The sequence below is a fragment of the Lissotriton helveticus genome, chromosome 6 (genome assembly GCF_964261635.1).
Source record: "Lissotriton helveticus chromosome 6, aLisHel1.1, whole genome shotgun sequence".
Lineage (NCBI taxonomy): Eukaryota > Metazoa > Chordata > Amphibia > Caudata > Salamandridae > Lissotriton > Lissotriton helveticus.
Window position 1 is genome coordinate 258309356 of NC_136067.1, and position 19533 is coordinate 258328888.

Genomic DNA, 19533 nt, shown 5'->3' on the forward strand with positions numbered 1-19533 from the left:
GGATGTCCTCTCACAGGTGAACATGATCCCTTGGGGAATACAATTAATAAACTATAATAAGTGATAGAGAAAAAGGGACTATTTGCTTAACAACCAAAAGCGCCTTTGGCCACACACTTTATAAATGACAATAAAGTACACCCCTAATAACATGTCAGGGGACCAGACCTGATAAAAAAGCACAGTTGAAAATGTGCCGAATATCACCCCTCCATTACAGCAGAAGCAAATGAGGCTCAAGCAAAAATACAGTCCTGATTCCTCAGGCAAAGTCTAAAAATCAAAACAAGACCTAGTGATAACAAAAGAAAGATACAAAAACACATCACTCACAATACCTGGCCAGCAGCAATTAACTACCCCCATACTCCTGTGCCACTTCACCGGCTGCACTATTGATACCTATGCTCCTGTTTGCAGGATCAATACACAGTGCAACAACCTAGTAAAGTTGGCTACCGATTACGCCCGAAAGACCCTATTGAATGACTTCCTAAGGGACTTTTTCTGAACTACCAACTGATCGTTGGGTTTATCCAGTGCTTAATTTGTGAAAGAATAAGTGCCGGGGCCCAAGGCTCTGCTCAGTAACCAGCGGCCTGTCTTATTATAAACGTTGTCGCTCCAATACCAAGGCTGTGAGGTTCTTGCCCCTTTATCTCACTCCTGCTTTCTGCCTGTGACAGTTTTTCGTCTTTCTCTTCCTCCTCCTTTCCTCTGTTTGTTTCCCCTCTCTTGTACTCCATCAATGTCTGGTGAGGGAAAATAAGTGCTGATCCCCAAAATGAGTGCCAGTGGCCCCCACTGGCTCAAATTAAGCACTGGCGTTTTCCAGAATACTACCCAAGACATACATATACAGTATATACTCTATCCAAGGAAAATCAAAACCAAATAACTTATTTGAGTGCCAGGTGCTCCATAGTGTCCAAAAGGAAGCAAATTGGTGGTTCTATGTCACTATATGGTATTCAAAATATTGACCTACAAAAATATTGCATCCACTGCATTGCCTACCGATATACTGTCAGGATACATAAATATATGGAAGTATAGATGTCCTGTTCTTAACTTCACATCTACAGACCTTGCTGATATAGTGGATGCAATATTTTTGCCATGCGATGTATCGTATGTGATAAAGGACTTTTCACCTGCATTGATACCATATACAATAAAAAAAACATGAAACAAATTCCTATGAAATCATAATTCTTCAAAAAGTGCAATGCAGACATGAAGTCGGTAAATCATTAGTAAGAAATTGCAAATTGTAGGTAAAATTAAAGGGAAGTAAGTTGTATCAAACTGCATTGTTTCCAACATGTTTTGGAAAAAGTATTTCTCTTTGCGCGTGACCCTGGTTTCACACTGGTTAATTCTGGACAGTCCTTTGTTCTGAGCAGAGTCCATTCAACCTCAATGTAATCTACTGAGTGCTAAATTTACAACACAAACAGTAGATCCTAAAATAAATCATATAAAAAAGATGCTCTTGTAACCCCAGGGACCCCACGGATATAAGTAATCGCTTATGTGCAAACTGATTCATGGGCAAGTTCAAACTGTAAAAAAAACAAGGCAGGACAGAGAAATGTGGCTGCTTTAGAGAAACAATGATCAGTCTTTCTGTGCAGTTCTACTCTTCTCCATGAAATAAAGGCAATGATGTGCCTGTGTTTAGGAGGAGGAGCTGCCTCATGAAAACTGCCAATTCCAGAGACCTCTCTGCCTGAACTCACAACCCCTGCCCTCTGGTGAGAGGTGAACATGATCACATGCAGTAAAACAGGGCCAATCAAATAAACTACACAATATAGAGTCATGGTGCATGTGTCTCAGAATCACATACATCAGGTAATGCCATGGCAAAGTAAAAGCAAAAACGAAAGGTAGTCAAGTACAAACAAACACTGACAAAGCCAAGAGACTGCTCTTTTTTATTAGTGGATGTTAGACCTGTCAGCATTAGCGTGGTCTTCCTCCAAACCTTTGCCCACTTGCCTCCAATTTTGATGCTCTTATTTTGTTGGTTCCAGGACTCTGGGCACTTTACCACTACTAACCAGTGCTAAAGTGCATATGCTCTCTCACTACAGATGGTTTTATTTAATAATCCACAATTGGCATATATAAATTACATATAAATCCCTATAAACTGTACTACAGGTGCCCAGGGCCTGTAAAAGCTACAAGTGGGCCTGCGGCACTGATTGTGCCACCTACATAAGTAGCCCTGTAAAACATGTCTCAGGCCTGGAACTGTAGAACCTGTGTGTGCAGTTCACACGCCCATGTTGACTTGGAATTTAAAACCCCTTGTGAAGCCTTAAACTTTCCTTTCATTACTTATAAGTCACCCCTAAGGTAGGCCCTAGATATCCCATAGGGCAGGATACTGTGTAATAAAAATGCAGGTCATGTACTTTCAAGTTTTACATGTCCTGGTAGTGAAACACTACCAAATTCGTTTTTCACTACTATGAGGCCTACGCCTCCAATAGGTTAACAATCCTGGTTACAGCTAATAAGTGTATTTCCCAATTGGAAGGAGGCAAAGCTGTCATGTTTAGTACCCGTGGAATTATAATGCTAAATCCCCTTTAATGGTAAAATTGAATTTATCATTACAGTTTTAAAAATCAAATTTTTGGAAAGATGCCTTTTTTCTGCTCTTAGCCCTATGTGCCTGCAGCCTGTCTCTAATACACGTCTGGGGCGGGTGACAACTGGGCCTTGGGCATTCACTCTAGTCAGCCACACACAAAGGAAGCTTAGGTGTGACTGATGGGCCTTCCTGGGCAGGCTGGAAGGGAGGAGCTGGGCACAGCTTCACACTCACACCTGAATATGCTGTGTCCTGTCCCCATAAAAAGGGCTGTTGGCGCATCTCCATCGACGCGACAAATCGCCTCTGCTCTGAGGTTTGGGTGCATCGCATTGCCAATGGTGCGGCACATCGCCTCCATCTCCTACGCATCTCGGACTTTGTGTGGCTTGGAGCCGACGCATCGCTTTCATCTTAAGGATCGATGACAACGCATCATCTCCTCTGCTCCTCGCATTGCCTCCTCTGCTCCTCACATCGCCTTCAATGCAAACAAGGTACTTTGCAACGGGAAAAGGTTGGTCCCTGTATCTGACCTGCGCTCCTTCGCAGGCAGCTGCACTATTGGATTTGACCCGGTCTAGCGTGACCCGATAGCTCCAGTTGGCGCTTCATGCTTTTAAGCACTACATTTCAGTTTATTCTTTGAAAATGTATAACTCTGTTTGTACTTATTGAGTGTTTGTTGTTTTGGTCTTGTTTTGGTCATTAACCGTATCGCTGCGGCGGCTTTTCCCGCTGTACGCGGCAATTTTAAAATTACTGCGTTACATGACGAGCTCAGCTCGTCATCAGCGCACGGCAGGTTACGCTGATGACGAGCTGAGCTCGTCATCAGCCTGGAAGGGGTTAAATACAGCTCTATTGTTCTAACCAGGTGTGGCATTTTTTGTGTGGTGTTTTCACTGTTTTACTGTTTGCCTCTTAAGTTAAGCCTGACTTCTCTGCACCAAACTACCAAGGGTTGAGCACAGGTTCATTTAGGGTGTGGCTGTGACTTATCCTGACTAGGATTGTGGTTCCTGCTTGGACAGTGTGCATACCTCTGCCAACCAAAAACCCGAATTCTAACAGTAGCGGTGTGTGTCAACTGGTGAGCAAGTTTATGTGTGTTTGTAAGGGTCTGTGTGGATGGATGAGCCAGTCAATGTTGGGGTTGAGTGAGGGGGAAGTTGAACGTGAAAGGGTAGGATAATCTGGGCGGTGAACATGTGCACGAGGGTGGGAAACTGTGTTGCCTCAAAGTAGCTCCCTGACAAGTGCCACTTTAAAAGTTTATTGGAAGTATAAATATTGATAGAGTCTGTAAGTTTGACAGCCTCAGTGATATTGCAGAACTGAAACAACCAAGTGATGCTGCTACCCACTCAAAAATCTAAGAGAATGCCACAAAATAACTTTCCACCTAAAAAGAGATAGAACTAGAGCTTTCGTTTTCCCTATTCTTGGTGCTGCATGTGAGACTTTTAGCATCTCCTTTCATCGTTCAGATACCCTTGTAGTATCCAGTTATAACTGGGGTTCAGCCATGTGCAAGAGAGAGAAAAGAGCACAGCTGCTAGAACTATAGGTCTGTGACAACTATGTCACGTGTGACCATTGAAACATACTGCTTTTATGATAATTTGAGGAATCAAGATTCATTCATATACTGAAGCAGTATCTTAATTGAATGTGTGAAACACCTTCCTGATGTCACAAAGCAACGAGTATAAAAGAATAAAGATATTTCCTAATACTGTTTTTGATACATATAGAAATGTAATTCACATTATAGAACAAGAATTGGCAAAGACAGTCGGTCTGGCATTGGCTGACAGCCTTTTGGCTCTGACAACCTTGTTTTGTTTTTTTATGGTTTTTGCGAAACATTATTGTTGAGGAAGCTGTTGGCCTTTCATCAATCACAAAACATCAAAACATTGGCTAAAAGAGAAATAATTTTTGCTCTCAGAAAGCACACATTGCCATAGCATTCCATGGAACTCAAGGGAACTACTTTGTGTGAAGATGTTCTTATGAAAGGGCAGAATGTTGTCAATCACAGTGACTTTATCCAATGGTTGAAGTAGGCTGACCTACTGCCCACTGTGTGATGTACTGGGTGGAAGTAAAATATAAATGAGCAATAACAGAACACTGGATGAAGAGGGTTGGCTAAAAGCTCTTATTGGTAAGTCTATTATACATATAATTTTAGTAAAATTAAAAGGATGTGGCTAACGTCAGACCTAAAAAGGGCAAAAACATATCAGTTGCAGTTAAAACATAGATACTGTTGAAAAGAAACATATCCACACTTGGACTTGACTTTGTTGTGAATGTTGCAGTGTTGTCCCTTGATGGCGAATATTGAACTTTTAAAGGAGCCACACAGCTAATGATGTCCCAATAGGCCTCAAAACGGAAACATACATCATGAAACAATGGAGCATTCTGAAATTCCTAATCTTGGTAGGGGTTAGTGATAAAGGAATTGTTTTCTTCTGGCCACTGCCTGTGCATAAGACAACAGTCACAGCAGCCAAGTGATACCCTTATTACAAGTGACACCTTCACCTAATCCTGCTTTTCAGTCAACGGCCCGGTGCATTGTGGGACTTTAAAGGAATCAGTACAGTCCTACTGTTGCAGCAGGCAAACTGTTGTTAGCTAAAATAAAAAGAGTAGTTCACGGTGTTACACATAATATGGTCCATGTTAGATGCTTTTTAAAGTAGTTTAGTCCTGTCAACGCAGTACGTACTTGATTCTGGTTTGAAGATGCAGCACTGAAGGTTGCATGCTTTTAACTGAAATGTGTATGGTCAAATGAAGATGGTCAAAGGGGTCACCAAATGAGCGCCTACTGACATTGATGAGCACGTCATGGCTTGATACTTGCCAGCTCGCCTAATTTTTGATCAAGTCCATCAAAGATTTTATTCAAACGTATTATCACACCTGTATTAAAGGGAGTTCCCACATGTTGTAAGAGAAGCATGGCAGTGAGTCTATCTATAATTGGCATAAGATAAACGCTCAAATGTGTAATACAGCGACATCAGTGACTGCGTGTGTGTTTCTGCTTGTGTATGTCTTTCATATGTTTAGCAGTTTTTGCTGGGAGTATGAACATATTTGTATGTTTGAATATAACCTGTGTGTTTGAATGCTTGTGATTGTGTGGGTATAAGCTTAACATTGCACATCTTCAAGTGTTGTTTCAAAGGCATAGGAGCCAGATTTACGAATGCATCTACTGGTCGCAAATCTTGCAATTCAATAAGTAGCAGAGTTTGCTCAAAGTGTCAGTTTTTCGTGATTGTTTGATTGTCCAGCAGGAGTTATACTTTGCTCCTTTGATGCTTGTCAATAAATCACCAGCTAGTCCAAGCATACAATTTGATTTAGTCCTCTGGCTAGTGTCACATAGTTCTTATTCTAGGCATTATCAGGTAAATATGCTTAAGTTTTAGCTTTGATTCCAGAACGCCGGACCTGCATACCTCAACCACCACCTCTCCTTCTACACACCCACCAGACATCTCCGCACTACCCAACTGGCCCTGGACACGAACCCACATATACGCAAGACCACGGCTGGACGAAAATCTTTCTCCTACCTCACTGAGAAGACCTGGAACTCCTTGCCTCTACACCTCAGGCAATCACTGTCACTGCCTCAATTCAGGAAGGACCTCAAGACCTGGCTCTCGAACTGAACCGCAGACCACCTCCCCTCCCATCAGCACCTTGAAACCCTAATGGGTAAGTACTCGCCCTTTACAATTAACCTGATTGATTGATTCATGAACCCATATTCTTTTGTTAGAAGGCTCATCTCTCTGACTATGGCAATGTCAGCCATGTCTGACTCTGTAGGTAACTTGATTTATACTATGTTCAGGTTGTTTACCTGTGACTCTGTGTTTTGCCAGTTGTTTTATGCCAGTGTCATACAGCTCTTATATTTTGAAGGAAACAGGTCCCAGGTGTTGTTAAACATAAGCAACTGGTCATTTTGTTAGTTATAGATCCTTATTTCATGTTAGTCAGGGTCATTAAGGAGACTAGCCATTCTGCACACAGGTGTGTCATATATATGATTTCCATTTTCTAAGTGTGCAACAATTTCGCAACCACAGAAATGTTGTCTATCTATCTCATTTCATGGAAAGTTAATTCTATTGAGTTTTGTATTTGAGGAATCATTAATATCATATTTCCTCCTATTCACAGTGCATCATACTGAGTGGCAGAAAGTATATAGCTTAGTGCAGCGGTTCTAAATCTTTGGACTACTGTGGACCCCCACTAAGTCATTATTGGAATTTAAGGACCACCACTGAGTCATTATTGGAAGACGAGGACCCTAGCCCAAGCAATTTCTATGATCGGAACCTCATAACAATATACAAAAATATAAAAACAAGTATATGCCATACAAATCCTGGAATATTTAAATATTTTGTTCATTTCACAATGAAAAATAGGAAAAGTTTTAAAATGTGCTTCTTCATTTGTATACGCTTTATTATTTGTAATGTCTTAATTGTAATATTATTTAATTCTGTAAACCGTACACGGACTTCCTGAGTAGGTTTTGTGGACCTCCATGGGTCCTTGGACCACAGGTGAAGAACCACTGGCTTAGGGCATGAACAAATAATGTGCATCATAACACTTTCTGGTTAACCACAGCTGTGTATTAGATTGGCTGCAATTTACTATCTTTTCCTAACAGATTATTCAATATCAGGTAAGTAATACATAACCTTGAGCCCAGGAATTTCATATGCAGGTGTTCATTGCATTTTAAGGGGGTTCTTTAGAGTCTGACAGACAGCGAAGTGCACCATAATGTGGTGGAGCACCCTGTCCCCCTAACTGAAATTTCACTTTCTAGATTTAGTCACTTGCTCCATCCATGGAAACATTAGACTGATGGCCCCACGTACATCAGGCCATTAGTCTAAATACCTCAGATCGTCCGCCATATTTAGGACGGACGTTCTGGTGTATATTTTCTTTTCCAGGCTGCCCGCAATATCCTTCATAACCCTATAGGTACACAAGGATGATTTGTTCCAAAATCTGTTAAATTGACTCATGTTCACTAGCAAAGTTTAATCCATCATGATTGAAAACTGCACGCAAAGCAAGGGGGTAGAAAAAGAGCTGCCCCAGATGCTTCCAGTTGTGTTACTCAAATGCTGCAAATGTTGTGATTTCTCAACAGTATTTCTATGTAATACCACTATGAAATGCTAGTATGTTCTAGGGCCTTATTGAGAGTTTGGCTGACATCAAAAACATGGTAGATGTCTTGTCTATCAGATTACAAGTATGTTATTATCGACAGCACTCTAAAAACAATGGAAAGCACATTTGCCACGTTTTGACAGAGTGTCCTGCCTGCCTAACTCTAAATGAGGCTCTAAATCAGTTGTTCACATGCAAATGACTTCCCCAACCTTACTGATCCTTACTGCGACAATCTAGGAGCCCAGCTTGCTATGAACTACAAGGAATCAAAAAGAAAATCTAATTTTTTTATTTAAATGTGCTTTCTTATTTCTCTCACAAAGATGATGATGCATTGTGCAGACCAGTAGCGGCTGCTACCGAAGAGGGTGGTAGGTCAAGGAAGGGGGGTAATAAAAAAATATTTTAAAAGCACTTACCTTAGTTCTGCCGGTCGCCACATTTTCTCTGTCCTCCTATCTGCACCAGGAAGCACACAGCCTCCTGGAATCCCCTGGCCAATCATGATGCTGCCTTACAGCAGGGTTGTGATTGGTCTGAGGGCCGTGGTTCAGTGCTCAGACAGGAACTGGGAGGCTGGGCATATTCTCTAACCAGGCTGTGGAGAACATGCAAAGTGCGCATGACAGTTTGGCCGGCCCGAAACTGCCGGCCAAACTGTCATGCGCACTTAAGGTGCAGCCACCACTACACCTCCCGGTGACGTGGGGAGTCCAGCCCCGCCTGCCCTAACCTTCCCTGGCTTCAACTGCAAGCTGAATACAAAAAACTAAATGATAATAACGGAACAACTGCGAGCTGAATACAAAAACCAAAATTATAATAAAGGAACGTTATCATTTTATTTTGTGCATTCAGTTTGCAGTTGAAGCAGTGGGGTGACGTTCCTCTGCCTTAGCGAAGGAGACGCCTCTGGTGCAGACCAACTTCAAAGTCACTAAGCCATATGAACAATTTTGTGTTTATGGACTCCGAATCATGGAAAAGAAAAGATGATTTACATTTAGCAGAATAACATTTGGCATTGAACTTACCATGGCATAAGGCGACCAATTCGTGTCCATTTACCCTTGTTTATAAGGTACCCAACCACAGGATCTGTAATTCCACCCCATGTTTTCCCAATTGACATCACCAGAGAGGTTTCAAAGGGTGAAATCTGAAAGGTAAACATAACAAACTGCTTTTAATCAAGGTAAAAAAAAACAAAAAAAACACTCAACCAACATAATACAGTGGAGCAAACATGATGCATCAACGTTTCAAAATATCTCTTTTCAGACCATTCAAGAAAGGCTTCTAAATTATCCTTTTATTTATGTGACAGATCCTTCCTTTTTATTTGTAACATTACAGGACATGTCTTTAGGTACCTTTAGCATTACAACAGTTTCACAAACTTTGCCTGTCCTGCATCGCTTAGGGATATCACCAAAAGGCCCCTTCAATATATTCATTCTGGGTATTTGGATAAAGACTTTGACAATATCATAAGCTGAAACCCAGGATAAGGTCTTATTGATGCCTTAGACAAGATACATGTTTTTATAACCCGGCAACCCTCTTTCATTGGCATTCATGTAGCTCCACCTTATTTCATTGGTTTCTCCAGTGATGCCCTTCTATCTGGTGTCCCCATGGGTGACCGTCTATGCAGCCTAAGCAGAGGAACAACACTGCATTAACCAATGCTATTAATTCAAGGGAAGAAAATTGATTTGTCACAACTCTCTCATTAATCCTCGGTGTGTCTGCTTAAAGCAACAGCCTTCATAGGCTAACTATCAGAAGCAACCTTTCCCTCCTGAGGCGGAAGCCGGGAGGTCTCTGTCTTTACTTTGGCACATTTGAATCATTTCCTTTGTAATTTTACTCGTGTGTTTGACTGCGCTTGACTAAAAAGCATTTTAATTATTTCCCCTGTAATTTTACTCGTGTGTTTGACTGCGCTTGATTAAGAAGCGCTAGAGATTAGAGACTCCCTTAGCGCTCCTAAGCGCTTTGTGCTCCTTTCCCCCTCCCCTACCTCCGGACCGCCCTCGGCCGAGCATCGACGCCGAGGGCTGGGATCCTGAGCTTGGCGGCCATATTGGGTGTGGGCCAGGCGGATCACGCGCTCTAGCAGCGCTATAAAAAGAACGGTCATGACTCCGCGCAGCGGACGAGTACTGCGGACGCGCCGGATCTGCGCCGGAGTCGTGCCAGAGTCCTGCCCGTCTGCGCCCGTCCGCGACAGGACGGGGCAAGGGGCCAGGCATTCTGGCCGACGACAGGTCTTTACTTCCAAGGATTTGCGTGACATGGATATGGGCAGGCAGTTCTTGGATCCCACTATTGTGACTAGATTAAATGATCTAAATATTCTTCTACCTGACAAGGGTCCATCTGAATCAGTTCCACCTCCTCTGAAATTTACCTGTTTAAACACTAGGTCCCTTCAGAAACACCACCTTGAGGTTTTTTCCCTTCTCCAAGATGATGTCATTGACATTTTAACACTCACGGAGACTTGGCTGGGAGATAATTCCCTGCCAGATATCATAGCTGCCCTTCCTAGCAACTATGACGTGGTATGGCACAACCGTGCTGAAAATGCTCGAGGCGGGGGAGTAGCAATTTTGTTTAAAAAAAAATTAAAAGCCGTCAAAATAATTGCTGAAACTATAGAACTAGCTGATATATTGGGAGTAAAGATCATGCTGAACAATGCATGTTTAGTGATCTTAACTGTGTATCGTCCCCCAAGTTCCACGTCAGTCTTTAATGATTTGTTTGCCCCAATTATGTCTGATTTAGGTACCAGATATCAAAAAATTGTGGTGACAGGAGATTTTAACCTGCACTGGGATAAAGCTGATAAAGACCTGTTATCCAGACATCTAGAAATTACCATGTCCTCTCTGGGGATTAGACAGTTGGTGGATGCCCCTACCCATATTAAGGGGCATACTCTAGATCTCATCTGGACATCAGACCCAAGGGTAAGCCTTGTGGACATTACACCCTGTATTTGGTCAGACCATTATTTGGTGAACTGTGAGATTCCAGTTGAAAGTTACGGCTCTCAAAAACCCCTAACATTTAAAAAAGTCCGGCAGTGGACTAAAGTTGACTTACAAGCTTTGACCGGTAGGCTTCCAGACCGGATCCTAACACCAGTTTCAAAAGGAGACCTGGATCAGGACTATAAAGATCTTATGCAGAATCTGAGTCAAGTTATTGACCAGATAGCGCCGGAGAAATTACAAAAGGTAAAAGGAATAGAAAAAGGTGCCCCATGGTTTACCCTGCTCTTGAGGGACCATAAAAAGAAACTCCGGTGCTCAGAAAGAACATGGAGGAGAACTAAGGATGGGATAGATAGGGAACACTATAGAAATGCACTTAAGCTATATAAGAAATTGATCATCACAACAAAAGCAGATTTCTAAGAAAACCGTATAAATCAAGCAGATAATGTGCAGAAGGAAACTTTTAAAATCCTAACTGAGCTAAGTAAAAAATCAGAAACATCGGAAACAACAATTACTGCCGATAGTTTTCAAAGTTTCTTTCTTGAGAAGGTGGATACCATCCTTTCTGAAATCAAGAGCAGTACTCTGAAGGGCCCCTGCCCGTCACAGGAGGCTCAATCCTCCCCTGAAGTATATATTTCTAAACTTCCTGTATTAGACTCGCTAAGTCTTGAACAGATCATGAATAATATTAAATCAGGCTCCCCAGCAGATCCATGTCCCCCTAAGGTATTTCGTTTAGCACGCCCCATTCTGGAAAATCACATTATCTCCATTCTTAACAACTCAATGGAGACTGGCCAACTACCATCAAGCCTCAAGGAAGCACGGGTGAGGCCCCTGTTAAAGAAACCTGGAGCCAATCCGGCTAATTTAAAGAACTATAGGCCGATCTCCCAGCTGCCCTTTCTGTCCAAAATTTTAGAGCAACATGTGTTGAAATCCCTTTCCTCTTTCCTGGAGTCTCATCATCTCCTCCAGGAGCGGCAGGCGGGATTTCGGGCACATCACAGCACCGAGTTGGTGATGCTCTCGGTGCTGGATGAGCTAAGAGGAATGGCTGACAGGAAGAAACCGAGTGCCCTGATACTTTTAGATCTATCAGCGGCGTTCGATACTGTCAGCCACTCCCTGCTATTGGACAGATTGGGTACGTTCGGGATAAGGGGTCAAGTCCATCAATGGCTCCAATCCTTCTTGACGGGTAGGACCCAGAGGATACAACTGGGGGATGTTACTTCCAGAGTGGGCTTTCTGGAGTGCGGAGTCCCGCAGGGCTCTGCACTATCCCCACTCCTTTTTAATTTGTACCTTCAGCCATTGATTGAATCACTGGTTAAAATGGGTTGCCGTGTATTTAACTACGCGGACGACACCCAGCTATTGCTGAGTATTGATAATACAATCCTTGCACAAACTAGCGCCCAGAACATACTCAGACCTACGGTTGGCTGGATGACGGCCAATCTGTTGAAAATAAACCCGGAAAAAACTGAGGTACTAGTGATCTCTACTTTAGTCTCGCCGTGGAGCGACCTCTACTGGCCCCAGGAACTGGGTCCCTCACCGATACCGAGTGATAATGTAAAAAGCCTCGGAATTAAGATTGACAACTAATTGTCTATGACCAGTCAGATTTCATCAGTGGTAGGAATGTGTACTGGCTTGATCCGACAGCTACGGAAGCTGGCCCCTCTGCTCTCCTTTTCCGCACTCCGTATGGTAGTCTCGGCCACTATTGTGTCGAGACTAGATTACGGGAATGCTCTTTACCTTGGCCTACCTAAATTCTTGATTAACCGAATACAGGTGGTCCTGAATGACACGGCCCGTTTGATCTTCAAGGTACCTAGAAGATCTCATGCCTCTGCCCTTCTACTCAAAGTACATTGGCTCCCCATCGAACAGAGGGTGGAATTCAAGAGCTTGTGTACTGCCCATAAGGCCATCTATGGGCAAGCTCCTGCGTACATCAAAGAACGCTTGGAGTTATATACTCCCAAAAGAGCTCTACGGTCCGCAGAATCCCAGCTTTTGGTATGTCCCCGCTATAAGTTAAAAACCAAAGGCGGTAGATCCTTTTCGGTTCTGGTCCCACAGATTTGGAAAAATCTTCCAGAGTCACTTCGGAAAGAAGCAAATCTTTTGAGGTTTAGGAAGCAGCTAAAAACTCTGTTATTCAAGAAGGCACTAGATCTAGTTAAATTAATTTTATCATAATTTTCGGATCATCTTTTCACGTATTTGTTGCTCTGTTTGTTTTAAGCGCCTAGAGACCTGGTGGTGAGTTGGCGCTATAAAAGACTAAGTTAACAATAACAATAACAATAGTGAACTAGGCTCAGTGGTGATTGACACATAAATTGTGACCATTTTTAATGTAATCAGTATTGATTTGTGAACTTCATATCACTGGAATTGTGTTGATAGAGGATCTGTAGATTGTGGATTTGAGAATAGACTTCATTCCAAAGACCTGCTTTGAGATCAACTAGACTGAATTGCTTTAGAGAACAAATTAAATATTCATCCATAAGGAAAGTAAAGACTTCTTGTAAACTTTGTGTGGGGTGTAGCGAGAGAAAGGGAAAGGTTAGAATAGAGGAAAACTAAAGGAAAAGTGATGAGGATATCAGATCTCTCTGGGAATCAGACACATGTAGGTGAAATCTAAATGGAGGCTATAAAGGACTCGAAGACCTAAAGACAAGACAAAGAGAAACACTATCATATTGTTTGTTCATCACTTAATCTTCACCCATGCCCCTATCAGATATTAGTGCAGATTTGTATCAAACTAATGTATTTGAGTCCCTCAAGAGTCACTCAAGGGTATCAACTGTAACTCCACATTCGAGCACAGGTTATAAAATCATGTACAAGGACATACTGTATACATTTGTTTGCCCTTCTCTACTCAATCATACAGAACAAACATTCCATGTCAATATTGTTAATTAATAAAAACAATTCCAAATTCTATTAACCAACAAAACTAGTCCTTATATACTTTACTCAAATATAAATATATTGACTAAATAATATTTCTACTAATCAGTTTTGTTGCATCTACAAAACATGGTAGATAGATAAATAAATGGTATGGCCAAACTCTGAAAACAAAATTAGGCCTTCTCAAACAACTCGTGTTTCTCTTAAAATGAACACACCTGATAATTCTTGCTTAATGGCAAAACATCATCCTAAAAAAAATACTCTACCTTTTTATAGCGCTTTTCTCATAACAGGAGTACATCTAAAAGGATATTGCAGCACGGGGAATAGCCCACAAGTTTAAAAACATTGCTTAGTTATGAGTACACTGGGAACATTTGAAAAAAGCTCCACGTTTTCAAATAACATTGGAAACTTTTCTACGTATAAGGGTCCTCTTTAACTCCAACTTAAACAAACTCTAAATAAACATTAAACAAAATTGTGCAACAGGGGATATCATATTATATTTTCAATCTGAAAACTGTGTGGGACTTCCGCACTCAGGGCAAATACCTCCAAATGGAAGGAAATAAGAGAAGTATATACACCTGAAACCAATGTTGCAAACCTGACACCCTTCCCTTCCAAATCCACACCATAGGATCTGCATTTTTTCCTCTCCCACTGTCAATCTTGCAGCCACTACATTCTGCCTGAAGAATGCAGGCTGCAATTCTGAAGAGGAAGCGAATAGCATTTTACTGAGGAGGAGACATTCCTTGTAGTAACATGCACATGGTACGATAGTGCCTGCTTTCAGGGCAGAATTGTTTTTGTGCTAGTAGGGCTACCTTTCTGCACAAAAACAATCCGAAGAGACATCTTCCTCTTTCCATGTGTGCAGCAGGATGCAGCACACGTGGAAAGAAGAGGTAGCAAGGAGAAATAAAGATATACGCCTCTGTCGGGTAGGCCCACCATTGTGGCACAAACCCAGGTTTACAAGTCTTTGTTAATCTGGCTTTGCATGAGAAGACATGGGTGGTTTCATAGGAACGCTATGCACCACCCACGTACGGTCTACCTGACGCAAAGTAACAGCATGCTGTTCTATGTGTCTGCTTTGTATTTACTAAACTATGCAAAGGCACACAAAGTGGATTTCCGTGGCCTAGTAATGGCAAAAATTATTTTTGCATCTGGGCTGCATGACAAAAGTGATGAAACCCTAATGCAAAATAATAGTAAACTTGGCCCTACATTTCTCAGGAATGTCGTTTTAAACCCCAATAACATTCTCTTGCATAGGGGGATGCTAGTTGGCTGGTGTAGGCCACCTATTGGTCAGGTATGGAATTTATGACCAGGCAACCTGATTTAAGATACCAGTTCACTTTGTTCAAGTGTCGGTCAACCTTGCCATGCTATTTACCAAAACTGTTATCGCCTCCTCCTCAAGTATCCCCTCCCATATCTGACTTTGCTGGGAGGTGTGTTCATCTCTTGAGCCAAAGAAACACATTACCTGTTTTTGTCAAGCTACAAGTCCTCTTTAGCCCTGTTGAGGGTCATAAATGTTTACCTTTACAGTGATGTCATGCGTTTTCTCTGTCTCAATACAGATTCTTTCCGGGCTTGGAACCCCAAATCACCCAAATATAGTTTTGCCTCAGTTCCACTAATGAATACAGGATTCTTTTAGAATATGGATCATCCCATGGATCTGGTAATGTCTTGTATAGTTCCCACCAATCAGCCAATCACAGAGTGTCAGGACCACCTTTTACAGGTGGTCTGTGCCCATCACCAGTCAAAAAAAACACTCTCTAACTTTCTGCCAATGGCTGAAACCCAAGACATCAACCGGATTCTCATTCAATTACCCCAGTGACAGCAGGCAAAAATTGTCACCCTATTTGAGTCTCAAGTGCTTGAAAGTGCCCAGATGCCATGTTTTTGCTTTTTAGGTCTCGTCTTGGCTCTAGGCTCCGCGCATGCGCTGTCTTGAACTGAGACATGCTGTATCTACTGTTGTTGGCTAAGTGCACACCCATTGCTTTTTTGTGCATGCCCATCACTTTTTATTTGTTTTTTGTAGTGCCTCTCGTAAATGTGTGTTTTTTACTGGTAACTTAGTTGTATTTGTCCCGCCTTTTGTTGCTTGGTTTCATCTCATGCAGACTACCCCTGTTACATGCATGCTTACGCTAATCTTTATTTATGTGTTTTTGTTCGGTTTGGCTCATTGTGGATTGTTGTTCATTGTCATCGCGCTTTGGATGGCATCCTCATTTGATACTCACTTACAGTATGTATTGTTTCAAATGGCAGTTTTGTTTCGTTTTCATCGGCTTGGTTTTTTTTTGTTTTTACTATAAAATGCTCTTCGTTGTTGGTATGTGTTTACAGTAATATTGGTTTTTCCACATTTCAACCACGGGCAGTGAGTTGCTACAGTTCTTTCTGTTCGGGGTCCAGCTCATTCATACTGAAATGTGCATCCTCTGGAGCAAGGAAGCACAAAGCTATACAAATTATGCAATCTTTGCAAAAGCTGCATAGGAGGATTCTTAGAACGAGTGGAAGGTTTCCTTGGCACCCGTCAACTTTGATGGAGCTGCAGTCCTCAGAGCGCCCACCAATGTACAGCTGAAGGGACATTTCCGGTAATAAACCTGGGCCTTAGCTAGGGAGCCCGAGTCCTGCACTGGACTACAGATCTCAGAATGCTTCTGTGTACCTTTACTTCCGAGTAAAAGGTAAATCGAGGCAAACAGCACGGGTGCATCAGCAAGAGGATGGGGAGGTGGAGAGTACGAGCTTCAAGGCGCTATGTGGCATATTTTCCAAATTAAATTAAAATAGTTTCTCTTTTGCTGTTTTTTACATCATCTTTAGGCACTATAGAGTGCTTTGTGGTCCAAGAGAATGTTAGAAATACTTTGACTAAATGTATAAATAGTGTTAACTCAGACACCACTATTTATTAGAAACAGCCACATCCCCCCATAGTTACCGTGCAGCTGTGGCCTTGCAAAGCCACAAACCAATCCCTTATAGGACACTGACCTTACAGTTAATTAGCACCAACACAGTACATCTCGGGGAGTGCAGCCTTGGCCATTCAGTAACACTCACCCACCATTACAGTGCAGCACTGCATGACACTATTTTCCTCCAGATGTGCAGTGCACTTGGTCTCGAGTTAGTGGTCGTTGGCTACCACACCACAACCCCCAACCACCGCATTCATGATACCTCAAACTCACTACTGAAGTGCACATGTGGTTTTACCGTAGTAACACGGCCCCCTGCACCACAGCAGAGTAATTTAGAGGCAGATTTACAAGCCCCCGCACCACCAGTACGTCACTTTTTGTGACCTACTGGAGGTGCATTTCACTTCTCCATATTTACAAGGAGAGGAAAAGCCACCCTGCATGACTTTTCCTCTCCTTGTAATTATGGCCCCTTCACACGCAGCACTTTGCATGGAAGGGGCGTTTCATGGGTGTGCTGTGGGTGTTCCCACGTAACATCCATAGAATGAGACATATTTTCAGATTTACGAGGAATCGTAAATCTGGAAATGCGTGTCAATGCTACGAGGCACAATGAGGAGAAATTTTTTCATTTCTCCTCGGCTTTTCCTCTTTTAATGTGTGCTGCATTCTACAGCACACATTGAGAGAGGAAAATGCCTGTAGTGATTGTTTTTGTGCAGGAAGGTTCCCCTTCCTGCACAAAAACAATCTCCCCACGACACAGGCATCCTTGCACCATGGTGCAAGGGTGCATGCGGCGGTGCACGGCTGCACTTTGTGTGCCAGCGCAGGAATGCGACAAATTATTGTATATATGTCGCATTCCTGTGCTTCGGAAGTGCCGCAGTGTGGAACAGCCAAAGGGCTTGCTTTACCACTCTGCGGCACTTCCTTATAGATCTTTCCCTTAGTGTCTTACGGCTGCGCCACTAGCATGAACCGATGTTTAATACACTACAGTACAGTCCCGTTTACAGGAACTTGCACACATTTAAAGTGAGGGACTTTAGTGGACCCGATGCAAATTCTACTGGTCGAAAAACATCTGCACATTCAAGAAAGACAATACGGCATATTTGTCCAAAAGTCTGCATTTTTTTTGTTCCTTTCCATTGTGAGGCTCTGTAACACCAAAGCAGTAGAAAGGAGGTATGTGAATGGTGATGGTGGGTGGGGCTGAAGAGGAGCTTGGTCAGCAGTGCTCACAGCTATCATTTCTGTCGAATTTGATAAATTTATTTATTCTATTTATTTGTCTTGTTAAGCTCCCGAATCACCCACGAAGGGGTTTCTCCGAGCTACAGGAGAGCTACAGAGTCACGAGGGGGTTCAGAAGAGTTCGGTTTTAAGAAGCCTGCAGAATTGCAGATAGTTAGTGCATTCGCGGAGGTGTAAGGGACGTTGATTCCAGTAAGAGGGGGCCAAATGTGTGTGATTCTGCTTAGCAGATACTTTTTGGAATCTGTAGTGCTTGTCATACATGTCCTCTTGAACTGCCTCTGCAAGGCATGCAAGGCTGAGGAGCAGTCAGTCACACGGAGTTGCCCTATGTCAGGTCTCATACCAACTCCCAATCCTGGAATTTAGGCCAAACGCACTTCAGGTGCTGAGACTTAAGAGCCCCCACTTATGATGGGGAATTTCTAAACTACAAGGGGCCCATTAGGATGGCGGGCGGATCGCCCCCGCCAGGCTAGCGGTAGCCACCGCCGGCCTGGCGGGGGCGATCCGCCCGCCATCCTTGCTCTGAAAACCCCCCACCATATTAGGATGGCGGGGGATACCGCGGCGGACGGTCTTACTGTCCGCCGCAAGGCGACCGGGGCGGAAAAGGTATAATATGGTGGCGGTGTCTATGAGACACCGCCAGCCATATTATGATGGGCCAATTTGAATGCTTTTCCGTAGCAGCAATGCCGCCACGGAAAGGCATGCGGAGAATCCCTGCGGGGGCCCGTTGCGGGCCCCCAGGGACTCCGGGGGGTGGGGAGGGTGCACATGGGGGGTACCTATGGTACTCCTCCCGCATTTCAAAGTGCAACATGGCAGGCACCGCGCGGTGCCTGTCATGTTGTGCTTTGAAATGCACGACGTGCATTTTTACCATTGCGGCGGGCGGCACTTTCAACACCGCCCGCCGCAGTAGTAAAAATACAGGATGCGCCCGCCACTGTGGCGGGCGCATCCTAATGCCACCATCGGGACCCCCACTCTTATGGCGGGCAGTCCCTTTTTCCGATGGGATGGCGGGTGGACAAAGTCCGCCCGTCATCCTAATGGGGGCCCAAGTCTCAGAATACCGAGCTCTGCCGGCTAAAACGCCCGGAAAGGCTGAAGGTAGAACACGAGACCATAATCAGATTGACAGCTGTACGGCCACGCATTAGGATCATGTCAGGATAAGGAAATGGTTTGCTGCATGCCGTGTTTGGGATGTTTGCCTTCTTTAATCAATGAATCAATGAATTAGTTGACCATGCAGTATATGCTTTATATTATGACTGTTTTCCTGTGGCTTCTAAGGATAACATTTAAATAAGCTACCAGTTCACATTTTGTGTGCAGTTAGCCATTGCATGTAATTTACGCGTAGGTTGTTTGGCACCCCACATTTGTGGTGAAATTGCAGCAGCGCTATGGACCTGGTCATATAAAATCAGTCTTGAAAGAGTATTTGCAGCCT

At 43.1% G+C, this 19533-nt stretch overlaps 1 protein-coding gene across 1 annotated transcript in view; it reads right to left on the reverse strand.

Moving 5' to 3' along the window:
• The window catches only part of MFSD2B (MFSD2 lysolipid transporter B, sphingolipid), a 320963-nt gene that overhangs the window by 226787 nt on the left and 74643 nt on the right, over positions 1–19533 (reverse strand). The window contains exon 3 of the mRNA XM_078646768.1: positions 8890–9014. Coding sequence (XP_078502894.1) covers positions 8890–9014 — 125 coding nt within the window. The remainder of the gene's footprint in view (positions 1–8889; positions 9015–19533) is intronic.